General features: G+C 39.8%; 1 protein-coding gene across 1 annotated transcript in view; it reads left to right on the forward strand.

Moving 5' to 3' along the window:
- The window catches only part of STAG1 (stromal antigen 1), a 185,061-nt gene that overhangs the window by 13,613 nt on the left and 146,497 nt on the right, over nt 1-24,951 (forward strand). Inside the window, 1 exon segment of the mRNA XM_050712522.1 lies at nt 24,520-24,654. Coding sequence (XP_050568479.1) covers nt 24,626-24,654 — 29 coding nt within the window. The 5' untranslated portion in view covers nt 24,520-24,625.

Below are 24,951 nucleotides of genomic sequence, written 5' to 3' on the forward strand. Positions count from 1 at the left end.
TCCTCCATAGCAGTCAAGGAGTCTTCCGCAGTGGCTGTATATGAACACTCAGTCAAAGAGAATTGCTAGGATTTTGTTTAGTTCTAAAGCACAAAACAAACAAACCAACCTTTTGTTCATGTCATTAATTTCACTAACTTGTAACTCCTCTTTATCAAAAACAAAGTAAGATATTAAGAAAAAGAAAAGCTGGAATAGAGTGGAACAAGAGCCAGTTGGAAGCAGAAGCTGAAAGACTGCATATGGGGTATAGCAGCTTGAATCAGGATTTCTTGCCTTTGACAGCAAAGAACTGGATGCTTCGGTGTTAGGAGTGAGAGTCTCACCAGCTAGCCAACAAACTGATTTGCCCTTACGTTGCCTACTAACAGCATGAATTTCTTTGACATGAGGGATTCATTTTCCCCCATAACTTGGAGTGGGGTTGTTTGACAAAGACACACAGACTCTGCTCAGAAAAGAGATCACAGACTTTAAATGCTGATTTTGATATTACCTTATAATGACTGTAGTTTGTGGATTTCAGGAAACTATTTTATACCTGCAGGCCAAAATTTACTATACTTATCATTTTCTCTTCCATCTCCCTCTAGGGCAGTCTAACTTTAGCCAAGTCATCATCAGTCCAAGACTTTGCATGTAGGTTAAAAATTAAATGTTGTGTTAGGGAACAGGCAATAATAAACATCCTTTTACATATTCCCATTTGAATAAAAAGAAGTTTTGTTTGTTTATTTGCCTCCTAGTAAAAAAGATAAATACCTTACCTCCTTTGTTGTATTTATTTACCTCCTTGTTAAAAAAATAAATAAATTACTGTAAAATGTGTTCAGGTTCCAATTTTTCCAGTGAATTAGTCTCATTGTTTTCTTCTTTTTTCCTTTGGCAATTAATCTGATAATCTGTTTCTCCTAGATCATTCTCCTGGTGTTTGAGTAAGGTCAATAGCTACTTAAAATGACAACCTTTTTTCAAGTGTGTCTGCCAAATTGCATTTTCATGTTCAGGAAGTATCTTCTGCCTTCAAAGAAAACAGGGATGCTCCTCTTCAGCAACGTTAACTGTTCCATTTCTGCTCACTGGTTTTAAAGAATCAGTGCTCTCTCCTTCGCAGAATAAATGCAAACCAGTGGAAGAGGTTTTTGTACCTATGGGTAATGAAACCTCTAAAGCTTTAGAATACAGGAATTTCTTAGCTTTACTCTCAATGCTGGTGAGATGTTTTTAGCTTCAGTATGGGAAATTTTGACATTACTAAAAACTGGCTTATTTTGCTTTCTCTTAATCTTTCCAGTATATCTGAAACTGGAAGATAGCTATGACAAGCAATTAATTTGAATGAAACATGGGGACTAAAGCGTTGAAGAGTTCCCTGAATTCTGTCTGCAAAGGAAGATTTGTGTTGGGGGTGCTTTGCATTGTTGGACTTCGCTAGCATTGTTCAGATGGTTGGCATTAAAACAGATTTTTCTTCAAAAGCTGCAGTAACCGCAAGTTCGATTGCACTGAAACAAGCCTTTGAAAATGCTAATCTTTGGTCAATTGATGTTTCTGTGGTGACTGCCTGTGTCTTCTGCAGGCAAAGAAGTGAGTTCAGTCTTAATACAGCAGAGTAGCAATCTAATCACATTGCTTTAATGTGAACTGGTGAATGTGCTAGAAAAGCATATAAAGTTTCTAATAGTAGCATCCTTTTTTCCTGACCAGTCATCTAATTGTTAGTTGGTACGGTATGAGTTGTGGCGCTGTGAGGTTTGGCTGTTCCTGTGACCCAACACAGGTAGAAGACTTCAATTGCAGCCCTGTAGGGGATGGAGAACTGAATCTATTTTAGACCAGGGTTGTGTGCCAGATATATCATCGACTTGTAGCACAAAACCTGTAAGAAAACTAGTCGTGTATTAACGAAATGAGCCAACTTAATAAAATGCTGTCAGATCTAAAATTTTAGTTTACACCATTGAAGACACCAGGTGTACTACAATTGCATATCGTGTCAGACCTGTTGATGATACTCCTGCCTACAAGGCTACATCCTAATGCTATTTTTGAATGTTGCCTGCAAAAATAAAAGGCTTTAGAAATGAATTTCAGACCTCTTTCTCTTGTATAGATATCAGAAGGAAAAAAAAAAAGGCATAGGAAGAAAGCTCAAATGCAGTAAAACCTAGTGGATGTATTTTTAATTTTTTTTCCTAAACGTATCAAATGGGCAGTTAACTTTATGTTCTGTGGGAGTTCTACGTTCAGGAGTCCTTAATCCTTAGGAAGGGTGTGCTATTTTCAACATACGTATTTTAGAACACTGAACACTTGCTTTTGGCATACAAAAATGTCCAGGTTTCACGCTGCAGGTAAGACAGATGTCTTCCTGGAAGAATGGAAACACAGAAGTGATTCCAGAGTTCTTGGAAAAGAGCAAGAAACCTATGGGGGTTCATTCAGAAAGGTAATTTGTTCCATTTTCTGTCTTTAGCGATATTAAGATCAGACTTAGGAACACTTTTGATGAACCTAAAATTGCTAATGGAAATTGCTCTAGAGTTGCACAGCTTCTGAAGCACCCATTTCTCTCTTGTTGCCTCTTCCAGCCAGGCATGAGAAGGCCGCTGGGCAGTTCTAGCGCACATGTTCTGGTTTGGACATGTCTGGAGGCTTCGGTTAAGTTGGTAACATGTTTTGCTAGAGGTTTTATAAAGGCCTGTTAAAGAAACATATCCATACTGAAAAACATTATTTAGCAGGCAAGGTATGACATAAGGGAAGAATACTGTAATAATGGTAGAAAAGGCTCTGCTGAGTTAAAGAATGAAAGGTGTACTTTATTACCTTTCCTCCCAGTCATGGACTCAGAATCGATTAGGGCGGTACTAGATGTGAAGTATGTAATTAATGATGAAAATGGCCTCAAGCAAATTGGGTGGTGTTGAACAAGAACTGTATCATGAAGCAGGGAGGTGAGCTCAACCACATTAAATGGGGGAGAGAACCTGTCTCATCTGCAGTATTAAAAAGCTGTTTTAGTATTAGAGAACTCTGCAGTGGTGGCATACTCCAATTTAGAGTACTTAGCATAAAAATTTTGAATGAACCAATTAAGGGTGTTAAAATGGCTGCAATAAAATTTGAATATTGAAAGTTTATAAAAGCTCTAAGCATTAATTAAGGATGCTATTTTAATTTATAAAATCCATTAAAGTTGAGCGAGGAAAAATCCTGCTGTAGCCCATGAGGGTAAGTGTAAAAGGAGAATCTGCTTTGAAATTCTTGTTATAGTCTCTGTTGGATTCAGTTAAATAGCTATGAAACATGAAGCTAGACGATTCTCTTCTCATATGTGGTATAATTTGTGATATTCCCATGTCCTTGCTAAAACTGGAGAAGATAGTCCTTGGCATGTTTATCTAATTTTATACTTGAGTTGATGAGGAATAAGAAACTAGATTTTTTTGTCTGCTCTGTATCTTCTGAGATTTTTCAATTTTAGAGCTGCTGAGATCACAGTTGAAATAAAAATTACGCTTTTCTGCCTAATCAAGCAGCTTCCTCGTTTTTAGCTGATGAAAGCTTTTTGGCACCTTGTTCTCAAGCTATCCTTGCTATAGCTGTCAGGTTACTACTGCTTGTATAGTGGCAGCTCCCAGAAGGAAACGAAGAGAAGCTCGGTGTTTGTATGGTGCTGACTCCAGGTGTGCCTCTGGTGCCTGGACCTGCTCAGCCAAGCAGCAGGAGAAGGTCCAAGCTGCCTCCTGTTCAGATCAACCCACAAACCTTCGGATAAGCTCCAGCAGTACCCAAGGAGCTACAGGGAAATAAGGAAATCACTTTGGCAAAAAGTTCCGTAGTTGCACAAATTTCTTCAAAAGTTCATCAGAACCTGTAGCAGGTTATTTTGAGTATTGAGTTGCATCATGTCACCTGGAAAGATATTTCTCCAAAAATGATTTATACCTGTGGTTTTGAGCCACCTACTCTCTCTCATTCCTTGCAGTAAGGCAGTTATTTGTCTTTTGTGTGGTGGTAGGTTAAGTAGAACAGGGCCTTTCAGGTTTGTCACCAGCTGCTTCTTAACTGCTTTCCACTATTCCATTGATCATAATCAGGATTTTTCATTTACTTCTTACTGGGATGGGCCCTTTTCTGCTAAATTGAGGACACTGTGTATAGCAAGCGCATGCTTACACCATTCAGAATTTGGGCTGCCGCAGTAGAGACGTACATGGGCAACCAAGTTTGAAGGGTAAGACTAAGGCAGATTACAGTAGCTAAGTTTAGCTGAGTATTTGGTACAATCACTGTTACCTTTTGCCAATAATGAGAAGTAATTGAAGTTTTCTGTCAAGATCTGAGCTGTTCTAGCTCACTGTTAAAGTTGGATGCATTTCCTAAATGGAGTTTGAGCATGCCCATTCCCTCCTGTTGAAACCCAAAGCAGGAAAATTGCTGTTTTGTCATTGAACAGATAATTCTGGAAATGTTTTCATTTGCTTTCAGTTACTCTGAAGATTATACTCACTGCATCTTCCTTGACGTATTTCTGAAAAATAAGGGCTTTTTCTTGTTACATGTAGGTGTGTAAGTGCATGGTTGTTACCTTAACTACTCAAATTCCTCACAAAATAGTACCAGTACTCTTAGAGCACTTTTTTTGTATATATGATTGCATTGATGTGATCTTTAGTGTTTCTCTTAGGAGGAATGCAATCAATAGGATACTTCAAGATTTCTCAGAATAGACTCAGATTCAGATAGAATGTGAATATTAATATGTAAAAAAAAAAAAATCTTAAAAAATGCAAATTTTTCCTCTGGAAGTGATTGTGCTTTTGGCTTATTTGGGAGACAGAAACAACTTGTACTGGACCAGGAGGTTGCCTCTCATCCCGCATCCTTACAGTTGTTCGTTGACTGTGTTCATCGATGTTCTCTGTTCATACCAGTGCTTTACAAGTGCTTATCGAGGAAGTCATAAACAGCTTCCTTTTCTCTGAGATTATTTTCTAGGTTCATAAAAGCCACTTACCATTCAAAGTTTATTTACACAGCAAAACAATTCTAAACGTCCTGGTTACAGAAGGTCAGCTGGGAAAATGACTGAAGTTAAGTATGGCTGTGTTACTGTGGCTGAAGTAGAATAGAGTGGGGTGTTCTCTGCATACGCATCTGTCCTAGGTTCTTGGTACTTGCCTGGGCAAAGGGGAGTCTCTTTAAACCTATGATGTTGAGCTGTGCTTTTCTTGTGGAAAGTCCAGGCATTTGCTTTTAAGGGATGTCATCTCTTGAGTACTGGAAAATAGAAAGGAGTTGGTTTAAAATCTCTCTGGGAGGAACAACTGCATTTATCATAGCAATTTCTTATTTTTCTATTATAAGACACTCACTGAGAGATTTATTGTAACTTCCTAACTGCCCCCTATTCAGGGAGTGTAGTTTTGTGGGGTTAGACATTCCTAGGTACAGTTTGCTAGGTAAAAAGATGAAAAAAATATCTCTGGTTTTCATGGATATTAGCTGTGTTTGCAGTAGTCTTTAGATTTATCAGGTAGATTTTGAATTGATACCAGCTGAGGTAGTGAAGTGCTTTTTGGTCTTAAACTTCTTGAACAGTTATCATATCTTGTTTCATAACATATAACCTCATAACTTTTCTTGAGGTTGTAAGGTAGTACGCTTACAGGAAAAAAAAATGCTTGTCAACTGGAAACAATTGTTTGTAGTATCTCCTTTTGCTTGTTTTTGAGCCCTTCCTCTCCTCTACTAAAAATAAAAAGGCTAATAACTCAGAAGGGTAGAGTGATAAGCACTAAATCCTGTGCTACTAAAGCTCTGGGATATTTGAAATTGTTTCTTTTTGACCCGTGTTGAAATCTGGGAGATAGTGAAACAAGCATTTGAAGTAAGGATCATCCATTAGTTCGTGCACGGAACAATCAATCCTTTAAAATAACTCTTCAGCACACATCTAATCATCCATGTGTATTCCAAACGCTTTTAAAGTAGCAATGGAGCCTGGAGATTTTTGGTGAATAATATGCTGCTTGGATGGAAAAACAAGATTTTTGCCTGTTGTTTTCTGGGGAATTTCTTGGCTTTTCTTGGTCTATGTGATTTATATATCCATATAGGCAGTTTGATGTTCTGTTTGGAAGATTCATGCTGCTTGGTTTGGTTTTCTAAGGCAGTGAGGCTTTGCAACTGTGTCAGGCACTAATGTCCTTGTCAGAACAGCAGGGTGTGCAACGAGGGACAGACAGACAAGCAGAGGGGCGTTGGGAGGGCTGTTACAGGAGCAGGACAAGAAGCATTGCTGTTCAGGTTGCTTTTTATATTGTTAATTTTTGGTCTTGAGTTATTTTGAAATAGGGCAGGGTTCAGATTTTTATGGTAAGGCATCACGTGGTATGTTAATGTATGAAAAGATTGAGTTGCTGCGTGCATCTTTTGAACACAGTGGCCAATTCTGATTGAAATTTGAAGGGGTGAGGCGAGGAAAGAGAAATTCCTGTGGTTTTTGTGAGGGGTAGATAGCTGACTAGAGTTACTTTGTTAATATTAATCTCCCTTTCCTATCCCTCTCCTACCCGCTGCCCCTAAATAAAAGCAGCAGCAGGATCTAAATTAGTTCGTGCACCCTCACTAGAATTCGTGCAGAGCTATAGGACAGCAATCTGTTGAGAACCAGGCGTCGTTGTTTCCACTGCTTATGAAACTGCTGGAAAAGACAAATACAAGGAAAGCGTAAGTACACAGAAGTCTCAGTTGGACAAACACTAAAAAGAGAACTCAAATGAGTCAGGATGGCAACGCAGATTTTTGAGTCCCTAATTCCTGAGAGCAGTAATAATGTTCTTACTCGTGAAGGAAATCTTGAACACAGGTTAATACAGAGCAATTAGGTTCTTGGGAAAGAGAGCAGAAAAAAACAATAAATGCATCGATACCTTCTCAGATCCCTGTGAAGTAGTTCATCAGATTTAGGATCCCACTTCATGGCTGAAGATGTGTGCTCTTGCAAATTCATTTATTTAAAGTAGGACTGTGCTTGCCTGTTCCAAAGCCACATAATCCACTTAGGGCCTTGACAGAGAGAAATCCATGAACAAGAGCAAAATACTGCTATATGAGATTTTCTTGTTGTCTGGCGAAGGAGAGTTTTCCTGTTCACTCCTTTTCGCCAGTGGTTAAGATAATTCTCTAAAGCAAAGGGGGTGGTATGCTCACTCTGTCACGCTGAGGCAGCAAGCGGCTGCAGGATGGGAATGCACATTGATCAGTGCACTGGGGAATAAGGTTTTATTCAACTTAATGCATTAAAAAATGTTATGGAAAAATATTTAAATTTAGGAACCACTTAAAGAAAATAAAGTTTTTTTTTTTATTAGGCAACTTCTTGAGGGCAGTGATCCATGTGCTGGGGATAAAATCAGCTTGCTTGAGGCTTCAGGTCAAATTGGACACCTGTACCCTTCAGTTTTGTTCATTGCCAGTGACAAGTAGGGAATTATTGATAGACTGCTGGTAAATATCACTTTATACAGTTTAATGTTTGAAAAGGAAAAAAACAAAACATAGCCCTCAAATCAAATGGGAAGCCTGGTGAGTCCCGCAGCCTTATTACTGGTACCTTTTCAGAAGGAAAGAAAAAGTGTGAGAATGTTCATGATGAATAGGTTATTGGAAAAGAGCCATGTAGGCTTCATTTAAACAATCAATTTTTCATGATGGTGCTAATGTATTAATTTAGTAAGAAACGATTATGTTACAGGAATCCTGATGACAAAGCTGGTATTAATGTGGCCTCTTGACTTTGATCTGAAGAAAAAAGTCAAAAGATGACTTCAGTTTTCACTCATAAGCATCATAGTTCAAATATTTTATTATAATGGGAGATCTATGTAGAAAGAAAACAGTGGACTTTGTAAAAATGCACCTTGTTTCTGTGAATGCTAGCACTGCAGCTCCTCCAAATACAAAGACAGAAGCAGAATGCATGATAGATGTAGAGACTCATTTGGGGCAGGGGGAGAACCCAAGAAGTGCTTGGATTTCAATGTTTAGGGTCAACAAATGAATTCTAGAGGGTTTTATGGAAGGTAAGAAAGAATGCAGTTAAATAGTATTTTTCTCAAAACTGACTGCAGGCTGCTGCCAAAAAGTGTATCCAGTTTCTCCTCCATACCTTTTTCCTTGTTTTCTGAACCAGCTTTATGCTCTTGTCAGCACACCCTGCATCACAGCAACGAAGAGCTTCTCCGAGGGACGTGTTTGACATTGGTGAACGCATCAGTTTTTCACTGGAAATATTTCCAGCTTAGAAGGGGAGGCTTGGGGAGACAGAGGAAGTATTGGAGACTGAAGGAGAGAAGCAGGCTTTCAGAGGTGATCCTGCTGGCAGACCTGAGCCCACGGGCAGGAACGTAAAGGGGGACAGACTCCAGGACTAGGGAGGGGATGGGGCCTGCAGGGGCCCTCACCTGGGCGGGTGGAAGAAGAGGGACGGGGAGGGGAGCTGGCTGCCGGTAGGGGGCTGGTTTGCTTCTGGCCTGATCTGCGGGCCTCCAGTCGTGGTCACTGAAGGAGAGGAGGCTGCGCCGAGATTAGCACCATCAGCGTTCCTTCATCGGGAACGCTTGGAGAAAGCCTCCCTCACGGTGTGGAGGGGACACAGGAAAAGAGGACGGGGAGCTGGGCATGGTCGTGGCACTCGGACCATGACAGGGAAACCCAGCGTCGCTTCTCTGAATTTCAGCCAATGTCTGGAGGTCACAGGGAGGGTGACAGAAAGGCAGGTGGGGGGTTGTACTGGATAAGGGGAGAGGCAGATTTGGAAAGCAAATGGGAGCAGCTACAGCATGGAGATGGTAGTGCAAGATAACTTGGCTTGCTTCTTCTTAGAGGGGTGTGTTTGGGTGGGACATGCCTACCTTTCTGAATAAGAAAAAACAAATAGGGAGTGAAAAGGATCGAGTTCAAGGGTAGTGTTGATAAAAAATCTAATATATGTAAATACAAGCAGTCAGAAAGATCTGAGTTTTGAGATTATTGTAGGGGAGTGTGGCTACGTGCATGTAGGTGCCTTGTGCCATGCTTTTGGCCTCAGTCGAAATACCAGTCTTGGCAAATCTTTTTCTGCCCAGTGTGGTGCTTTTATAATTACTGATGTATTTATACTGGTGTTTAAAAACAATTAAGAATTTGTGTGAATGGGCATCACTTTTTGAATGACTTTCAAGGTTAAGACACCTTGCCTCTTTCTCAGTTATATAAAGGTTTGATCCAGGAAACTGGTCAGCTACAATCTGGAATTAAAGTTGGTTACAATTTAAAACTCTGGATACAAAGCTGAGAGTTGTGTTTAATGGTATCTTATTGAAAAGGCTAAAGGAAACTTGATTGTCAAATTCAAACAATATTGTTTAATCAGTCCTGTGTCCCATGAGTGCTGTCAGTTGTCCACAGGCAGCAGGAAAAAAAAAGTGCTCATCCTCATGTAAAGCTGGCTTTTTAATGCAGTGCTTTTCTCACTGTTCTTCAGTGTTAGAAGGTCTATAACTGGAATTGAAACATTGGCAATAACCGTGTGTAATTTGTGCTCTTGCTGCGTGTCAGTGGGAGCCATCCCTGGGCCGCCCCGTCGTGGTGAGCCTGGGTGCTGAGTGCTGCTGGGTGCTGAGAGCTTGGTGTTTATCCTGAAGCAGCAAGTATAATGGGAAAGTGATTTTTTTTTTCCTCTTTAACTACGAGAACATGATCTGAACTGGATTTGGAGGATGTGAGAAAGAAATTGAAACACTTCAAGGTTACATTACAGCTGAGAAACCGCTGCCCTGTTTCTGTATCATTGACATAGAGGCAGGCGGCACTTGATCATCCAGAGTCCTTACAAAACTCTCAGATAAGCCTTTGTATTTTATAGGGGGAGTATTCTCCACTTCAACATGTGCTTAGCTTACGAAAGGTCAGAAAGGACAGTCCAGGAACAGGACATATGTCATAGCCGAGATGGTAGGTAAGGCAAAAACTTGGCATTTAGTACATGCGCTTCCATGAAAACCTGCTAGTGCAAGGTGAGGGTTTCAGGAAACAGTACTAAATATAAATAAAAACTACTCTTGGTAGTTTTACAATACTGCCAAGATTTTAAACTGTGATAGTTGAATTGTCCTGAATTTTTCTTTTGTTAGTAACTAGCTGGTATTTTTGATGTGTATTTCTTAACTGCAGTTAAGCTCTGTGCATCATAGCTATCACACAGTAAGACAAAAGACATCCAACCAAAAATTGATAGATATCCAGGTCCAGGGAAAGTCGGTATTATTCACTTAGCTTGAGTTTTAATTAAGAAAGACTTTACTAGGTGATTTTGTGAAGTCCAGTGAGCTTGAAACTGCATACTTGATTTTTGCTTTAATCGATATATTTTGAAGTACCATGTTTCTTCTTATTTCAGGGTTTTTACCCTAAAAAAAAAAAAACTCCGATTACTTTGTGTATATTCCTACATTTTGATTTTACAAGTGGCTTAAACCATTTAATGATACATGAATGATTCCCCCCTCATGATTGCAGTGTTTTTTCCATAATTAATTAATTTTGTTCCCATACATAGAAATGCAGGAATTGCATCTTGCTGCTAAATATGTCATCAGTTTTTTTGGTAGTGAGTCTAAACCTGTAAAGGGTTTCCAGCTATTTCATTTCATAGACATAAAGCTATACTATTTTTGTGGGTTTTTTTCCTGTATTTTTTTGGTGTATCTTATGTGTTATCCTGAGCGCTGGTTATTAATTGATAGATGAGTTACACTATGATGGCACTTAAAATGCACAACATGTATTTCTGAAAGCAGTCGTTGCTATAGCAACTTTCTAGTAGGTCACTGGCAGTGTTGTGTGAGTGTGTGCGTATGATTTGGCTGTTAATGCAGACTAATACAGATAGAAAAATGAGAAATGTAAGAATGAGGAAGAAGGTAGCCCTTCCCCCCTCCCTGTTCACTCCCCTCCAAAACAGGGTAAGGTCATCTTGTGGGGAAAAATGCTTAGTTAGGATATTGTGTGAATTTGGCGAGAAATTGGCTATCATCTGCCATAATTAGATGCTTCTTTCTATTTATGCAAAGATTGTAAGACCAAATTGCCTTTATCTCATTCTGCTTTTCTTTTGGCATCTTTGAAGTTTGTTTAGGAAAGGAGTATATGTTCAATTATCAGGCAGCAATACCTGGTATTTATTGAGCATAAGGATCTGTTCTTAAAGACAAAGAGCTGTATTGTACAATGAAAATTTTGAAAAAAAAAAAAGCATTTTTTTCCTCATCTGGAAGACATTTCAGCAAGGTACCTGCATTTCCATAGCAGTGCGGCCCATCTACGTGCCCTGGTGGTCCCATTCCGCCTGGCCACACGGCCGCTCCCTTGCCTTCCTAGTGCTGGCCCTGCGCGCATGTGAACAGGGGGTGAGATGGTTTAGGGTGCTGATCCGGACACAAACAACTTGGAAACAAGTTTAGAAATTGCTAGATGAGTGCCTGGATTGTGTAAATGGGCGGAAAGCCAAATGTCAGTACAGCCACAGGAGCTGCAGTTCAGGTCGGTGTACACGGTAGTGACTGTGGGGCTTTTCAGAGGTGCCGAAGATGAAATTCCTTGCTGACCTATGGTTTTAGTTTGCTCTGAAACTTAACTAATAATATTACACAAATACATTTTTTCTTGCATTCGTATTTTTCTTTGAAATAGGTCTCTAATAGGGTCTCTTCTGTTTTTGGTGTTTTGTTTTGTAATAGCAATGTACTGCTTTAAGTAGAGATCATTCATGTATCTTTTAGAGAGGTCAAGTTATAGGCAGGGTATTATTTCCAGTCTCAAATTAACAGTGCCTTAAGATATTAGAGAACTTATGATTTCATGTAACACATTCTAGAAACGATGAACAAAAACAATGTCAAGTGTAGCAAGTGTTCTATGATACTGTAATCCACCATAATTTTGTCAAATTATAGAGCTGATTAAAAAGAAACATATATAACAATTTGAATTTTGTTATGCGTTGACTCTGTTGTTTTCCAGAAGAAACCAACAAGTCACACTTCATTTACAATTGAACCAGTAAGGTAGAATTGGTCTGCTCTCTGGACAGCAGTGAGAGATGATGGTAAGGAGCAGAGGGAGAGGGCCACAGGGACTGGGCTGACTGCCACCTTGTGTTTTTTTTCCCCAGTGTCTCCTGTCTCTCCATTCACTGGTGCACCGCGAGTCAGACCAGTGTCGAGGTTGTTGTAAGGGCAGAAGCAAGAACATGAGGTCAGGAGGAGGAAGGAGCAGGGACTGTGTTTCTGGACAGCAGCAACCCATCAGCTGGGTGGAACTGTTGTATGAAACCTTATCCCAAGACTAGCGACAAAGAAAATCTTCGCTCCATGTATTTTTATACTGATGTGTAACCACGTTCTGTGTTTTGAGAACTTGATTTGCTGGAAGTGCAAAGTGTTGATTTAACCCCTGAAAAAAATCTTCCTTGGTACTTTTGTATCATTTAAATGATTGTTGAATGCTTTGTTAAATGTCTTCATTGTGGATACTGTGTACTCTGGAAAAGCTTGCTCTAACTTTTGCCTCGGGGTGAAGGCAATGCTAAGAGACTAATGTTTAAATTTGTTTGGATGTTTTGTAGGGAGATGGGTGCAAGGAACAGGTACAAGTGAAAAGGAAAGCTTATCCTCTTTGTATCTTCTGTAAGAATTGTTCCCAGAGGAAGCGTTCCCTTATTTAACTGCTGGGGTTAGAGCTTTTGGGTAGAACTTGTTCTTATCTCATGGGAGTTGAAAATCTGTTTAAGGAAATGGTTCAAAATATTCCTGCTCTTGCTCTCACAGCCTGACAGCTTCAAATGCCAATTACAGTATGTATTTTCACTTTGTGTAGCTGTGTAAAAGATGCTGAAAATTTACTTCCTAACTTTCCGAAGTGCAGAAGAAAGTGTCTGCAACATGTAAAACTGCACGCTCTGATCCCTTCTCTGCGAAAACAAAAGCCAAGAAGTCTTCCAGGGGAAAATAACCTCTTGGGTGGATCAGCTGCTGGAATTTCCTCTTTCACTGGAGGCCCCGAGCTGCTGGTGATGGCAGTCTCTCTCATCCAGGGCTTCTGTTATATTTCACTCAGTTTCACCAGCAGTGCTTAGAGAGCTTTTTTCATTTGCAGTGTCTTCTACTTGATGATAGAGGGAGGATGATTCTCTTCTAGGCCGGAATTTTTTCCCCTCATCCCTTGCTTCTCTCCTTAGTCTCTCATTGACTGGGAGGAGCTTTGTAAGCAGAAGGCTTGGTATCAGCAGGCCTGTTGCAGACCTTCATTATAATTAAGCAGAGCTCTGTGAGGAACAGATATTTTGTGCCATCCATACTCTGAATGCTGACCTTAACCCTGTCGTTATTCTCTTCCCCAGAATAAAGTTGTGACTTCCTGCAGACTCTGAAACCAACCAGATACCCCTAGGCACCCCATACCTTTACATTTTTTTTTAACAAGTTTGGTTTGTATCAGGATAGCCTCAGGATTTTGGGCTGCTCTTGCTCCCTGTTCTGGGTCCTCGGAGGTGTTGGTTTGTGCAGCACAGCTTGTGTCTGTTCCTGATCTCACGTTAGCCTGTTTTCTGTAAGGCAACTCACTGCAGCTGCTCTATTTCTAGCTGAGGGGAAGTTAATCCTGTGTTTCCCATCTCAGTTCGCAGTGTAATTTAATAATCTTTAGAGATCAGGATAGGGATTCTTTTCCCCCTGATGGAGGGGGAAAAGCTTGCTGTTTGGGTTGCCAAAAAAAGCCCCCTGTTCCAGCTTTCTAGTACCGCAAGGTTTCCTCTCTGTTTAGGCATCTTCAGTAAAGTAGAGCACTGTGCCAGTTCATACTGCAACCTTGATAGCTTCACTGCCAACACCACGGAGCAGCTTTCATCTGATGAAAGATGAGGCAGGATCTCTTCTTTCTTCTGTCTCTCTTTAAGTGGTCTGTTTTGACTAAGCAAGTCATTTTACTAAGCCCAACAGCTGCGTTGGTCCAACAAATTGTTTTGGTACATATCTTCTAGGTCAAAAAAAATTCTTCCTTCTCCAGGAGGATGGACTGCTGTCGGTGTTACTGGGAGAAGGCACATTGGACTTGTCTTCAAAGCTCACAGAACAACAGCACAAAAATAAGCGGTGTGCTCAGCCACACTTTGCAGTTTGTCATCTGCTTTTCTAAGTAACTTCAGAAATAAAAAACAGGTGTTCCCATATTTCCTTCAGCAGTGCAAAATGCAGTAAAAAAAGTTTGCAAATACAGTCTGAATATCCAAGTAAATTGGTGACAGTTTCAGAGCTTGAGTTCTTGTCACATGTTCAAATAAACGTGTTTGTACTGACTCAGGAGGAAAAGCAATCTTCAATACAGGCAAAGAGGAAGAAGGTGAGAAACATGTTGTTCTATGGTCGGTGGAATTAGCGAAGCCTATTTTGGCCACCCTGTTATATTCCTTACTGCAGTGAATCCATGGCCTTCCCCATGTCCTTGAAGGCTCCCCACCTTGTGCGTAATGCCTCTGCTGTAGCATCGTGCGCTGCTGCACCTTCGGCTTTGCGTGCCTTGCCCTGGGCCGAGCAGGACACGCAGATGGCTCTGAGCTGCAGCTCATGCCTCCACAGGAGCACGAGGCTCAGCCAGTGCTTCCTTACAGAAACCAGCTCGGGGGTACCTGTCCTTCTGCCAGATGTCTTTGGGTTTGCCAGCATGTTTATCGAGAGACAGAGCGCAAACAGCCTGGGTATGTATGGAGTCCTTAGGACGAGAGACTGGATCAGCTGCTTGTCTGGCTTGCATGTTGACTTCTCCGTCCTTGCCGCCTCCTCTGTATTTCACATAAAGTTTGTCTGGTTTTAGTTTGTCCGGTCTGGAGCTGGGCTCTCAGCTGGTTTCACATAGTACGATTATCTTCTGCCATCTCTGCAGTCATCATTCCTATATCCGGGCCAGTGACTGAGCAGTGAAAGAGAGGCAGTCTTTGCAAACATAATTTCCCAAGCAAGTTTCCCTTTACTGGATTTATTGCTGTGTGGAAGATATTTTTAAGCAGCAAAGAATAGGCAGTTTCACCCCCTACTGATTTTTCCTGGGGCTCTTGACTGACTGAGATTCATTTCATCGCTGCATGATAGAAGCTTTTCTTCAGGATTGTTTACTAAGCTAAAATAAATGTTGTCCCCAGGTGCTAATTTGTCTTTTCCCTAGTGATATTTCCACTTTGGACTACTGCAGAACTATTTCCAATTTTGTGTAGTACTTGACAATAACTTCTCTCGTATTCACTGTTATCATTGCATCAATGTCCTACACCTGGTGTGTCGGAGTGGTCATTAGGGAACACGGGTGGGTAGCAACCTCTCTCAGCATATCTGTAATGTCTTGAATCCCTACATTCCTCTCTTTTCCTCCAGAGTGCCCTTGTGTTGGAATCCAAGTCAGAAGGCTTGTAGGTGCGGGTGAAGTATTTGGAGGTCAGATGATAGTGCTGTGAAATAGGACACAATTCTGTATCAAACACCTTCAGTGTGAAGTGAGATCACAACCCTCGGTGCAGGTGGGAAGCAATTGCTGTGAGGTCTGTTGCAGTGGGGGGAGAACATTAAAGTTATTTCCTGTGGGGCAGAGAGACAAGTTACCTTCACCGTTGAATGTGGACATAGCATAACCATGGGGATGGAGGAAACTAATGGGTAATAAAGCCACATTCACTTTTGAGTCAATTATTTTAAATGATTGTCAATTTTTAATTTCCAGACTTGTTTCAGTAATGCTTAGGATCACGAGCAAGAACTTAACTGGAGTAGTTTTGCTCTGTGAAAAGTGTTCTGCTGGTAAATAGTTATTGAGTTGATGCTGCTAGTGCTGCTGGTTTCAACGGTGTTGCTTTGGGCAAGTCATCTTCAGGCTTTGGTGACTTATATTAGCCTGGAATATGCCTCTGTGAGATCTGTGGATTTGGGTTTGCATTTTGATCGCAGTCCAAAACATCTATTGTGGTCACTGGGGAAACGTGTTCGCAGGTTGGTTTTCTTATTTTTAGCTCCAACATGGTTACCTGTGTCCATGGAAAATGTGCTTCTGCTCACAGGTGTGTGACAGCCAGGTTGTTTGGAGACTGGGAGATGAAGGGAGAGCGTTTGAAGGTATGCTTTTCCAGTAGAGGTTTTAACTGTATACTGGTATAAGTCATAAGCCGTGTGCCACTTGTAAAAACCCAGGATACGACCTGAGGCGGTGGCTGTTGGAGCATGGTTCGGTGATGTTTGTTTAGCTCATTCAAAATGTTGATATCCTGTCATGTAGCGGTGGCTTTGAGGAAAGTTCTCTTTAGATCAGTGAACGAGCAGCACTAGGTGCTCTCGCAGCAGCTGCTGGGTTCTTGGTGCCTTGCAGCCTGTCTGGGCTCCTGGTGGTGGTGGGCCTCGTGGCATCAGCTGGGGGGGTCCAAAGAACGGTCTGATAGAAACATGGCTGAGATCATGGTTTCTCAGGAAATGGTTGGGATTGGGAGATAAGGCTTGATTCTGTAATTGGAAGATGGTTTTTATAGTTTTATTGGCCAATTTTATCTTATCTACCTCTGCTGTGCTTTTTGGCTTGTTCAGTTTTCACAGACTCTTAGGAAGTTCAGGTGTTTGTAGTTTAGGTATTCTGATGCTCTTTCTGTTAGCAGCTATGTGAACTTCGGGGAGGTTGTTATTTTAGGGAGGTTATCATTTTATTGACCTTACTTTTCTTGAGCATTTGTGTGCACCCCCTAAAGATCATGCAAGTACCAAAATCAGTAACTCCCCAGAGTTTTCCGTTTATATGTGACTTCAAAATGCTTGTGTTCTTTGATAATCTGGACAAATTGTTTTTCAATTTCTCTAGGCTTTTCTCATTAGTCCTTTGGGGCGGGGTAAATACAAAACAAAGAAACAAATGCTCAAAGAGCAAAAGCCTGAATCATTTTGAGTTTTCTCCTTTCCTCTACTGTTCTGTGTGTCAGGCTTTGCTTCTTTTTTTTGTGAAAATTGGTTTTATTGTTGGCAATTTTCCAGATGCAATGCATAATAGAACACCAGATGTCCACTGCATAGAAAAATTACAGATGAATAAACACTCTTCTAAGGTAGCATAAAAATCTATTAACACTGCTTCTGGTGTGCCTGTAGCCTGTCTACAGTCTTGGCCCATTGTGCTTTGTGCTGTTCGGAGATGAAAATCCCAATCCTTTGTGTCTAAGTGTGACTACACGAGGGACTCGTGCCCTCCCCAAGATGGGGATTATTTTGCAGGAATAAGCAGTCATTCAGTGAAGTGCTTGAGTGTGAATTTAATCACTGGATTTAATTTTAATTATTGCCACATACAGATTTCGTTGAGGATAAAAAACATGCTGAAAAAGTCGTTGTCCTCCTTCGATCTCATCTGCTCCCAGCTTTCCCCTCCCATTGTCTTCCTTTGCACAGGTGGTTTTGTGTCTCCTGCAGTCCTGGCTTGGCTCACTGAAACTGACCATACAAAAACCTGAAAGCTTTAATGCTGCTTTAGCGAGCTAAGGAACCAAATGAGCAGGGTGGCCCTTTTTGGAGAGAAGCATTTCATGTCACGATAACTATTTTCTGAAACCTTAACCGAAGCTATATTGAACATTTATGCTCTCCATATCATCATTCAGTCTATTTCTGGGTTCTCATTGCTCAGTCGTTTGTGTAGAGGATGACTCCTGTTTCACTTCTGTGTGCTAGGAAAGATCTCTACTTGAAATGTATCCAGTGGTGGTGTTTTTTTTTGTGACTCTCAATGCCCTTGCATCTCCTTAAAAAAACATGACTGAGTTGATCTTATCAAGGCTTCTTCTGAGTCTTGGAAATATAGGTGCAGAGAAGCAGAAGACTTCAAGGATTCGTCTATTTATGCTCACAGTCTGAGGACAGTAGAACCTAACTTTTTAGAGCCTTTTTTTTTATTACATGTATTTTATGTTCAAAGCAGGTAGGGAGGAGGCTGGTAGATAACAAATCCTAATGGATGGAAAGGGGAAAACTATTAGTTTAGACTCTAATAATGCAGATTTTGGCCTAAGATTAGAACTCAGTGCCATAACTCTTAGTCTTGAGCAATCAGACCATAATTATTTGCTTATAAGTGATGGCGTGCCTGGAGCCCCTGGTGATCTTGGTCACAGTTGTGAATGCTCAGTGCTGCAGAAAATCAGGTCAAGTGTCTTGCTGGGTGTCCGCAGAGCAAGGAGCAGTTATGGCTAAGAGTTTGTAAGAATAACAACAGAAAAGCAAGCCTGTTTCGTATGTTCAGTCCGTCAAAACTACTTTGATTTTGAAATAATAATCTAAAAAATGAAAAAGATTTCTGTTCTTGAGAAAGCTGTCTCTTCCAGGCAATCATCTGCTTTGGGGCAAATGATTAATTTCTTTAGTATTAGCCCTCCTAGGTGTTCTGAGAAAGCAGTACATGTTAACTGAAGACCATTGAAATATAAACGCTAGACATGATGAAACAAAATTGAATGATGTGTGTCTTTGGAATGAACTACACTGTTAAAAACTGTGGCTAAAAGATTGTATCAGCTTTCCTGGGCAAAGTTGGAAGCGTCAGTGCCTCAGTACAGGAATTAGCTTATACTTTTTGGAAATAGTAGCAGAAGATACAGAGAAATGGATTGGTTTTGGCAGTTCACATGTTTTTTGAAACAGAAAACTAAGTATAGAAATGTGATAGTATAACTTAATGCTTGGAGGTTTTTGTCATTTAAGAATTTTTTTCCCAGCTCTGCAAGAAGTGATTTGCGTAACCTTTCATTGTGAGGTCTTGCATTTGTAATTGTGGAGTGCGTGGAGTAATTGCATGGTAGAAAGTGAGACTTGAGATGATATTTCTGGCTGGCTGGGCAGGACATCTCCAGGCTGAAAGAATTTGGTGAGAGGAAGCAGCAGCAGCTGTTCTGCACGTTGTTTAGAGTCAGTTCTACACGTTGGTGAAACTGTAGATAAACTGAGGAGACAACGGAAATTGAAAGCAAAGTTAAATGGACAGCTAGGGGTAGCCACTAGATTCTTTTTGTTCCCGCATTTATGTGTAACACATCTGGAAATGTCTTTAAAGAAGGAAGGGGGAGTAAGAAATCTTAGTCAATGGTAATGGACATCTACTAAACACTTTAATTTTGTGTTGTTTTTGGCTTCACTTTTCTCTGCTGTCCATTAGCTTTTTGAGCCCACTTCCATTTTTTCATTTTATTCATTAATTTCCTATTGAAGTTATCCAAGGAGAAACAAATTATCTACCTTCAACTTGGTGTTCTGATGTTGCCCTCCTGAAAGACCTATAACCAACCTGTATGCTACGCTCTTCAAAGCTGTTCCTTTAGTGCAAAACCGAATGTCCCTGTCTCTGTTGTACTGGAGAGCACAGTGCTGGATGTGGGGCTGCACGTGGGTCTCCCTGGCTCTGGGTGGAGCACAAGGATCACCACCCATGACGTGCTGGCAGCGCTCGGCACAGTGCAGCCCAGGAGATGCTGTTGGCCTTTGCAGCAAGGGCACATTGCTGTCTTGCATTCGAGTTGCGGTCCACCAGGACCCCCAGGTCTTGTTTTGGGAAAACCGTTTCAGAAGGTTGCAGACCACACGTCAGCTGAGCTTGCTGTGCGCTTTGAATACTGAAAGAACTTGCTGGTGCTTTGTGTTTTTCTATCACTTAAACTTTTGGTCTTTGGCATACACATCTTAGAAAGTACTTAAAGTGAAACACAGTTTTTGTGTAAAAAAAAAAAAAAAAAAAAAATCTTCAATGAAATATTCTTAAAGGTAAGCTAAATAAGCATTATGTTATTTGGCTTTAAATTATAATACTAATTTTCAAAGTTAGGGCTGTGAAAGAGGTCATTTAGTTTTGCTTTCAGCTTACATGGCTGCAGGGTTAACAAATTAAAGTTCCAAACCTGCAGCAGAAATCAAGCTTATGCTTTTAGAAATGCATTGGGTTAGTTCTTGTCAACTTTTTTTTTAGTTCCTCGGGATTTAGAATTTACACTTTCAGTTGTTCCTCAATATTATTGTCACTTTGCAGATGGGATAGCTGAGCAGGAAGGATTTAAGCGGTGTGCTCAAGGCCATGCATGGGGCTGGATGAAGCAATAAAAGGCTGGAATTTATCTGCCTGCCTGCAAGATCCCCTTTGCTCTCTCACCTTGTTGATCAAAGCTTTTGGAGTTCTGCTTCACTGTGCAGCATGCTACCTTCTAACAGGATTGTCATTTGCTGCTGATGCAGGCCTTTTACTAGCTGTCAAATGCTGCTGTTGGGTGGGATTACTGAGGGGACAAATCTTGTCTCTGAATATGAAAAACTTGAGTTTTATAGGTCTTCTTTTATGGTGCTATGTCATGGCTTGCCATTGTGTATTATAGCTTCTCATCTGCACAAGCAAGAACTTTGGAGCTGTTGAGTTTCCTTTAGACCTTAATGGCATGGAGAAGGGTTCTGCTTTATCAATTTTAAACCTCCAAGAAGAAATGTAAGAGGAAGCACCGAGAGAGAAAGCAAAGTCATTTTAAATAGAAAATGAAGTTATGGTGTGGAGAGATTATCAATTCAATAGTAGAAGGTACTGCTCCATTAGAAGGAGTTTGGATGTATTTTGTGCTTGGTTGGGACACAGTCACTTGGTCAACAAAGGAAAGGGTTTTGAAAAATGGAGTCAGTCAAATACCAGTTGTCTTTTATTTTGCGTATCTTCTAGGCAATGTAATAAATAATGATGTAACTCATTACTACATTTAGTAATTTCTTGTTTGTGTTTTTGTTTCAAGTTTTGGTTTCAGGTGTATGACATGTAGGTACATAGGTCAGTTGAACTTGCTCCAAGCAACAATCAAATCTATTTGCTTTCAGGTTCGTGTCAGGGGCAAATAATCTAAAGACCTTTGAGGGGGGGGGGGGGGGGGTAGCTTTTCATGTTAGAAGGACCGAGAGCCTAGAGCAAATGTTTGCAGAATGCATGTGTCAGACTTGTTGTAAAATTGCGAAGCTTTTCTTAAAGCTAAGCTCATTATGAAATACGTATTGAAGAAAAATTAGCATAAAAATAATAACTTACAGGAAAAGGTGGTGTTTATTTTTTTCAAAGAAGCAATTCTATATAATGGTCATTGTTTCAGCTTTGGTTATTGTACATATATTAAAAAAACAGAAGTGAAAAAGGGTATAGTTTACTTGTTTCCCCAATGTATGCTTCAGCTGAATGGTCTCTTCTACTCTCTGCTTCATACCCTTTTATTGGTCATTTTTAGCGATGCCAACATAAATTGATGTCATCTTAGAATCCAGATGTGCAGGTTTAAAAAGCTGCAAACATGCTAAGATGATTAAAAATGGGATTGAGAGAAAGCATCGCATCTTGAAAAATGCCTCGAATAGAAGCAGTTGGCTTTTTTATTAGGACTTGTTTAACTGTGTCATGTTTGTGATAGTTTAAATAACACCAAAAGCAAAAGTATGATCTGTTCCTCCCCTACTCTTCTCCTCTTCTTCCTTCCGCAATGTGATAGGAAAAAGGTGACAAAACAGGAATCTGTTTCAAGCTTTCAAGAGTTTGTATAAATGGCTTTATATGACTAAATAAGACAGAAGGGGGGAGAGTTTGACAAGTTCATAAGAACGTCATCTTTAAGAAGCAGGTGTTTCTTTTATTAAAACCAGAGAAAACACAATTGTATGTTCTATAATGATCAAGGATTTTTTCACAATTGTTGAATTTTAATTGCAAGACTAAATTGAGAACTCTGTTCCAAACACATACAGCTTTTCATTAGCCATTATAGTAACTTTAATATTATTTCCAAACCAACCTGAAGCAGCATGGGTGATAATTAAAAACTGGATTTTGGAAACAAGTGGTGGTGTTTCTTTGATGTTAGAGGAGTTTTGTCATTGCATTAAGTTGTAAAGCCAACTGTAAGGGTTTCCAAGCTTCAGCTGAGGAAGAAAGACTTAACATCCAGAACAACAGCCAGCACAACTGTATTGGATAGAGATGAAGGATACAGGTGACTCAGACTGTGTAATGGGGTGGTGGTATTCCATGCAGTGTCAGACTCCACTTCTGATCAGTCCCATGAAATGGGCAGGATTGTGATGACTCCTTGGTTTGAGCTTTTGGCTCTGAGCCCTTCCTTTCTCAGCTTTTCAGCACTGACAGTTCTTGTATTTAGCAGTCTTTGGCTTAACACTTGTTAACTGCCTTTAAAACTTGCCTTTATTCAAACAAAAGATGTTAGAAGGGCAACTTCATTGTTTTGTAGATGTCGAAGTCTGGATCTACGACACATAGATGATTTTTTTTTCCTGTTCAGCATAAGGACTTCGAGAAAATACCAGAGGACCTTGCAGTTGCCTTGATGTCAGCTCGTCTTCCGTTTGCACTGTGTTGAGGCTGTGGGTCCAGCTTTCTCGGTTCTTCAGTTGCTTCTGAGTGAAAGAGCTCACCTCTTCTCCTTGGGGCTTTTTATACCCTTAATTCCATGCTTTCTTTTAGGCCAGGATTGTGCTTTTTGAGAAAGCTATATCTGAGCAAGTACACTTTCCCTCGTGTTGAAAGCACGTCTAGTTACTGTCTACTGTCTGAGCATGTAAAGCACAACAGTTGTTGAGGGTGATAACTAGGTTGAAAAGGAAAACGTAACAACAAAAACAACAACAAAAAACCCTCCACATAATCCACATAACAGTTGTCCAGAATGCATTATATGTCTGTGTAAAATATTGCACAGGAAATGCACGTGAATTTTGTTGAACTTCTTTGTGAGATTGAGTTGGATGCCTAATACCCTGTTAGAATTAAAGACAAACTGAAGATCCAAGACAGACAGAAGAAGATCCTCTGAAGTCCAGTTAGCATATGCAAAAGTATGTGTATGAGTGCACGTGTGCTTGTGTGTGTATACTAAATATATATTTTTTCTGCTTTAAATAAAGGGAAGGTATTACTAAAAAGGACTGACTTTTCCAGTCAAAAACGCATATACATCACGGTGTACCTGATGTGCTATCACGGTGATGAGATACTTTAAGTAAGCTGTAATGTAAAACTGTTGATAGCATGAAGTAGTAAGTACTGGCAGAAATAGTTGTAGGCTTCTGTGAGTCTAATTGGAACTGTAATAACCAGAGGCAAAAAAAAAGGCTGTTCACATTGTACACTTAAATTTTTGGTAAATAAAAACTGATGTGTATATATAGTAGGATGGAAAATAATACATGTTGTACTGTTTTGCTTACACTGGTGCAGTTTTATTTAGATATTGTTTGGTGCTAGTCACATTACCTCTTTCTGGCTTGATTTTCCTGCTCTGTCTTGTGCAAAACTGCTAGAGCACAGAAAAGACTGCCTGGTGAGAAGAAATTAAGGACTTAAATAATAGAGATTTAAAATATACAGATTTTTTTTTTTAAAAAAAAGCAGCCAGGATAAATTCTTGTTAATTACCATTATTCAACTGTAGTGCTCCATGTAACTGTTCATATTACCACAAGATCTGTAAAAGGAGGGGAGGGGGTGAAACAAATTATTTTAGTTTCTCCAGAACTTGCATTTTCTGGAAGAATAGGATGGCAGCTGTATGTTTTATTTCATCAAAGATTAGCACACCTGTCAACTCCTTGATCAGTCTTCCAGGTAGAGATTTTACCAGTGGGTCTAGAGATAGCATGGATGCAGTCTAATTTATTGTTTAAACTTAAAACTTTGGTTTCATCAGATTAAAATATTTCCTATTGCAGCTAGACACTTCTCCAGCTTCTGACTTATCTTCTCTGAAATTCAGTCACATAAAACTGTGAACCTGCTGTTCTGATTGGATAGGTGTAGTTCCATTAAGGGGGATATTATCAGGAGCGCTATCTTTCACCAGTTTTGTTGTTGTGCCTAAATCAAAACTTTTACATTTTTTGGTGCAGGTCTTTTTCATCTTTTTCATCTTTTTCTTCATTCAAAACTTTAAAAAGGACTGTTTCTCATGAAACAAAACTTTTTTCTTTCAAGTTTAGTCTATTGTGTGAATAGAAAATAGATTCCTTAAATTTTTATTATCCCATGCTTTATGGTTGCTTATGCTTGTATATTTCTCATGTTTATTTAAACTTTCTCAGAGTTCTGTTTGTATTTTTACATTAACTACAGTAAATAAGTGCGTGGTAATACAATACTTTGTGTAATCAAAAAGAAAAAAAGTAGATAAAAAAACAACTAAAGTTGCCTATGCAGAATTGTAAAAACTGAATGCAAGAATATCATTAAGGTGTCCTGGGGATATTTATTCAAAATTTCAGGTGGTCTAATAGTGATGACACTTCAAAGTTGAATTCAAAATTTTTGGTTATAGTGTTTTATTCAATGTATAACTATTTTGGAATTGCAGCTAACACTTTTTTCTCTTTTTTTTTTTTTTTACAGACTGAGCATTGACATTCGTTTCATGAAAGAGGTTTACAAGTAGTTGTCTTATAATAACTTTGAGAAGAAGTTCTATGTAGCTCTTACTTTCAAGAGTGCTGCAAAAATGATTACTTCAGATTTGCCAGTACTACAGTGAGTATTCTTTTCTTTATGCATTTGAATTTTTCAACTTTCAAAAGATAGAAGTGAGTAGGAATCTGAGTATGAGGATAAAGCATCAGCTTGAGAAGAGCAGATTAATGTGACTGTTTCAGGTCTTCTGTGTTGTATGCTGAAAAACTGTGTAAAAAAATAAACACTTCCTTTAAAAGATGTTTCTTTACATGGAGATTTTACTTCGTGAAATGCAAAAGCAAATATTTGCTACTTTTATGCTTCTGAATGTTGTAAGATTTTGAAAATAGGATTCTTTTTGTCATAATTGATCAT

The sequence above is a fragment of the Cygnus atratus genome, chromosome 9 (assembly GCF_013377495.2).
Source record: "Cygnus atratus isolate AKBS03 ecotype Queensland, Australia chromosome 9, CAtr_DNAZoo_HiC_assembly, whole genome shotgun sequence".
NCBI lineage: Eukaryota > Metazoa > Chordata > Aves > Anseriformes > Anatidae > Cygnus > Cygnus atratus.